The 5,645-nt window shown below is 42.7% G+C and overlaps 1 protein-coding gene across 1 annotated transcript; it reads right to left on the reverse strand.

Moving 5' to 3' along the window:
- Positions 1 to 4,907: 4,907 nt before the first annotated feature.
- On the reverse strand, positions 4,908 to 5,480 carry LOC107929645 (tropomyosin-1-like). Its single transcript, XM_016861138.1, has one exon. The coding sequence runs from the start codon at positions 5,478 to 5,480 to the stop codon at positions 4,908 to 4,910; it is 573 nt and encodes a 190-aa protein (XP_016716627.1).
- Between the last annotated feature and the right edge of the window lie 165 nt (positions 5,481 to 5,645).

A 5,645-nucleotide genomic window follows, 5' to 3' on the forward strand; every position in this document is an offset into this window, starting at 1 on the left:
CAGACTTGGCTCCGAAGGTACATTTGGCTGGGTTGAGTTTTAGCTCAAACTTCCTCAACCTCGAGAACAATTTCCTCAAGACTTGTATGTGCTCCTTCTCCGTCCAAGACTTTGCAATCATATTATCCATATAAACCTCTATTTCTTTATGCATCATGTCGTGAAACAGAGTTACCATGGCTCTTTGGTAAGTTGCCCCCGCATTTTTCAGTCCAAATGGCATCACTTTGTAACAGAACATCCCCGACATGGTTACAAACCTGGTCTTCTCCATATCTTCAGGATGCATCTTGATCTGGTTATATCAGGAAAAACTATCCATGAATGAAAACAATGAGTGTCCTGCCGTGTTGTCCACTAGGGTGTCAATATGAGGCAGTGAGAAATTGTCATTCGGGCTGGCTTTATTCAAATCTCTGTAGTCCACACACATTCACACTTTTCCATCTTTCTTAGGGATGAGGACGATGTTGGCCACCCAATTTGAGTATTTTACCACCTTCAGGAATCCGGCGTCGAACAGCTTTCTAACCACTTCTTTTATTTTTAGCAAGACATCGGGCCTCATTCTTCGGAGTTTTTGCTGAACTGGCTTACACCCTTCTTTTATGGGGAGTCGATGCACCACGATGTCAGTGTCCAACCCGGGCATATCTTGGTATGACCATACGAAGACATCTTTGAATTCTTGAAGTAATTCAATGAGGTATCGCTTCATCTCCGTAGTGATACATGTTCCGATCCTTACCTCTTGTCCTTCTCCTAAGCTCACAATTTCAACTGATTCTTTGTGAGGTAGGATCTATTTCTCGTCTTGTTCTACCATTCTCAACAAATCAAGAAATAGGTTACAGCCTTGGTCATCCTCAAAATCCCGAGGATCCTCCATACACACATCTCACTCAAAAGGAAATTCTGAGTCGCTAGCAGTGTCACTCGTGTCATTGATATCTGGGGACCTGTTATGAGGATGAAGGCAGATACAAAGAATCAAAAGAATTCGAAACATTTATTTGTGGTATGATTATGAATTACGAATGAAAGAATATTTAGAATGTTTAAAGAATAAAAGAATCCGAAAGTAATCATTTGTATGGTTCTGAATGAAATTGAAAGGATGAAAGATCGTTTGCTCAAAAATGATAATAACCGTGCATTTTATTGAAATAACGTTTTTAAACATCAACCTATTTCACAAAAGATTCTTATTACTCCTAGGCCTAGAGCAATAAGTGTGTTTTGGACATTACTCTGAATCAGTTCTAAAAACTACAGGAATCTCTTCCGCAGTCCAGTTATCCAGAACACTTCCAGGTGCATAGGGGCAAATGCTTGACAAATTTTCTCCTCCAGCTTCTTCATCGTATGTGGCGTTGATGTCCAATCTTTCCAACCTCTCCTCTATTACTTCTTTTCTTGGCGTGCCCCTCTCGGGATAAATGATTCCCCCGGACACAAAAGTTTTTGATATATGGGGGAATATCATTGGTTCCCATTTCATTTCCTCTCTTGTTAACCGTGCTCTCCTTCTCTCCTGCTTCTTTTCCAGGTCCCTTCTCCTTTGTTTCACATCTGGCTTAAATCCTAAGCCAAAGCAGTCTCTCTTGTTCTTCAGCATTGGCGTTTCAATCCTTCCTTGTAGATGTCTCCCAAATCCTCCTTCGGGTAGGGCCCCTTTTCCAATCGTCAACTGTAGGCTCATCCTCATGGTTTTTGACAATTTTGGCACCAGAATCTTGCTTACCTCGGCGATGAAGGTTGCATTAACAAATTCTAAAGACCGAAATAAGCATTCGATTGCTTCGTCATTTGTCTCCAAATAGGGTGCATTATTGCTCACAGTTGCAATGATATCCTCTTCAACATTGATCGTTATCAATCTCCCCTTTGATACCAGCTTCAACTTTTGATGCAACGAGGAAGGCACTGCCCCAGCTGAATGTATCCAGGGCCTCCCCAATAAGAAATTATATGAGAGCTTGATATCCATTACTAGGAAATTCACCTCATATGTGTTTGGCCCGATCTGAAGAGGTACCTCGATTCTGCCCATCACCTTTCTCTCTGTGTCGTCAAATGCTTTCACTATATTCTGGAACTCCTTCATGTGAGAGCTGTTTATAGGTAATCTGTTAAGTGTAGTCAATGGTAGGATGTTCAAAGGCGATCCGTTGTCAATCAGTACGCCCAGCAGCGTATACCCTTTGCAGAGCATGGTAATGTGCAAGGCTTTAGTTGACCCCATGCCACCGAGTGGTATCTTGTCGTCATTAAAAAAGATATAGTTGTCAGCACTTATGTTGCTAACCAAACGGTCTAGCTTGTTAACGGAGATATCGTTGGCAACATATGTCTCATTCAAGACCTTCATCAACGCGCTGCGTTGAACTTCCGAGCTTAGAAGTAAGGCCAGCACCGAGATGCGAGCCGGTTGTTTACGTAGCCGTTCCACCACACTGTATTTGCTATGTTTTAGGAATTTTAAAAACTCCTTGGCCTCCTCTTCGTTAACTGGCTCGTTAATAGGTTTGGTTGCTTTTTCCTTCATTTCCTCAACCACTGGGGCTTTTCCTTTTGTTGGTTGTGCCTCTTCATTTACTTCATTGTAATGTCTCCTGCTATGTGTATAGGAGCCCCTGTCTTGACCCTCTTTTAAAGTATCCACTAGGTTTTCCTTTCCTGGAATCGTCATGTTGCAATCATAATTCCATGGGACATTTTTGTTGTCTTTGTAGGGAAAGACTGCAGGTCTTTGGATTATGACCCTCGGTGGCATTTGAACTCCAGCTTCATTATTTTTGGGTCTCGATATGATAACCATGGGATAGTTAGATGTTCGATTCTGTACCATCGATTCTCCCTCCGATACGCATATATCTCCCTCTACAGGGTTTTTGGCTTCTTCATAAAACTCAATTTCCTTATTGTTCATCATGTTTTGCACTAAGGCTTTGAACTCCACACAATCTTAGATTTCATTCCCCACCTCGTCGTGAAACTCACAGTAGTTTCTCTCTTCTTCGGATTCTTCCCTCAAATCCTACGCTATCAATCCTCTCTTGGTCATCTCTTTCCATACCCGCCTCAACGGGGTCTTAACTTCTGCCACCTCATACTTGGTCTTCTTATTCCTACCTTCACTTATCCCATTCAATCCTTGGTCGGTATGATTGGGGAGTGGGTTTCCTGCTACATTGGGTGCGGCTGGGTCGTCAAATCTCACGATCCCTATCTTAATGAGTCTTTCGACTACTTTCTTAAACGTAGTGCAGTTTTCGATAGATTGCCCGGTGATTCCCGCGTGGTATTCACATTGGGCGTTTGTGTCATACCATTTGGGATACGAAGGCTGTAGTGGCTTCAGGTAGAAAGGGGACACCACATGAGCATTGAACAGGTTCTGGTACAACTCTCTATACGTCATGGGTTTAGGGGTGAATTGTGGCCTTTCTGTGTTCTCCCTCGTGTTGGATTCTTATCTTACAGAGCTTTGCTGATTGGTGGTCACCGTCTTGGGTTGATTTACGGTGAATGACTTGGACTGACCCTTGTTGAATGTGCTCGTGTTGTTCATTTCATTGTCTCTTTTCCTCGAGGCTGACTTCCTAGCACTCTCTCCCGATTCTATCTTGCCGCTCCTCACAGCATTTTCGATCCTTTCCCCCGTCATCACTATGTCGGAGAAGCTTTTTGTGGCGCCTCCTAACATATGAGTGATAAAAGGGGCTTTCAAGGTGTTGATAAAGAGTATTGTCGTCTCCTTTTCTAGAAGTGGCGGCTGAACTTGTATGACCACCTCTCTCCACCTTTGTGCGTACTATCTGAAGCTTTCATTCGATTTCTTCTCCATGTTCTGGAGACTGATTCTGTCAGGGGTCATGTCCGTCACATGATTGTATTGCTTCATAAAGGCCTGAGCCCGGTCCTTCCACGAGTTAATTTTAGAGCAGTTTAATTGGTTGTACCACTTAGATGCCGCCCCGACCAGACTATCTTGAAAGCAGTGGATTAATAGCTGGTCATTGTTAACATATCCCGTCATTCGCCTGCAGAACATAGTGATATGAGCTTCAGGGCAACTTGTTCTATTGTATTTCTCGTATTTGGGCATTTTGAATTTAGGGGGAAGAACTAAATCTGGGACCAAACTCAGGTCCTTGGCATCAATCCCTTGATGATGATCCGCGCTCTCCATGGCTTTGAATTTCTCCTCAAGCCATCTACACCGTTCTTTCAACTATTTTTGCAAATCTATCCTCTCCTTTTCTTCTTCAGCAATTTCGTCCAAATTTGGAATGGGCGGATAGTTTGGGTTGTTGACAAAGTTAGAGCCTGAGCCAGTTTGGAAGTTCATCGGTATTGAAGCTTCAGCCTGAACCTGCTGAGACATGATCGTGACGGATGGTTTTGGTAAATTAATCTTGGGTTTTACTGGTACATGTGTCGGAGTGAAGCCGGGGGGTATTGGGGGTTTTCATTAGCTTGCTCAACTTTGTCCATGGGGCCCTTTCCCTTATCCGTTCCTCCCAACAGCAATTGGGATAACTGACTCATCATTTCCCTCTGGGACTCCATCATTTGCTCTTTCATCTCTCGCTGAATCTTCGCTAGCTGCTCTTGCATCTGAGACTGCATTTGTTCTTGCATGTCTTTTTGCATCTGCTCCAATTTCTCGAGTCTCTTATCCATTGATTTTTTTGTACCGTAGAGGTGTGTGGTTGGTTTGTTTTCGTTGGTTTCTAGGTTACTGAAATAATTTTTAATTAATTAATTAGAAACCTCTTATGGCCTTTAATGCATAATGATATGATGTAATGCAAATGCATGAATGCAAAGGAGGCATCAATTTTGATTCAATTGCCTTTAGAAAATTTCACTTGAAAATAAAATCTTTACATAAAGTTGAGTTACAGATAAAATTTCGCTCTAACACTCAAAGTTTTAATTTTTCTAAGCAACAAGGTCAGCTCTTGTCGGCGATCTGACTCCAACTCATACTTCACACTCAATGTGTCTACCTGTACCGCTAGAACCTGCAAGTAGTCAGCTACTTCCCGAATCTGGGTTATGGCCTCCCCCATAAGGTAATCTCTGTTTAAAACTTGGTCTTGCACATGGTGAAGATGCTCTTTCCAACGATCCTCATTTGCCTCAAAAAACTGAATCCGCATTTCACAGTTTTGCAGTGACGCCTCTAACTCTTCTATTTTTCCTTTCATTTCTTCTATCTTGCTCAAGCTTTCCCTCAATTCCATTACGATGTTGCGGTTTCGGTACTGATGCAGAGACTTTTCGAGTTCTGCCACTCTAGCCCTTAATTCACCTCGCTCATTTCTGCTTTCCGACAGACTCTTCTCTAAATCTTCGTTTCGTGCCTGAGCTTCTCGGAATTTCCTTTCCCACCGGTCGGTATTGGCTTTTTCTTCTCGAATTTCATGGCGCCATTGTTCGAAAGTCTTACCTAAACCCGCAGTCCTCATAGATAGGCGCAGCTTCTGTAGTATGTCTTCAAACTGTGTAAATCTTTTTTGGCCTTAGTTTTTCCTTTTCTCCACTTTTCAGCCTCTGACCTCTGGACATCAGGGTCCAATTTTAAGTGCATCTTTTCTTCCTCCAATTGTTCGATCTTCTTCCCAAGCTCCAAA

This window comes from Gossypium hirsutum, chromosome A08, assembly GCF_007990345.1.
Source record: "Gossypium hirsutum isolate 1008001.06 chromosome A08, Gossypium_hirsutum_v2.1, whole genome shotgun sequence".
Taxonomy (NCBI): Eukaryota; Viridiplantae; Streptophyta; class Magnoliopsida; order Malvales; family Malvaceae; genus Gossypium; species Gossypium hirsutum.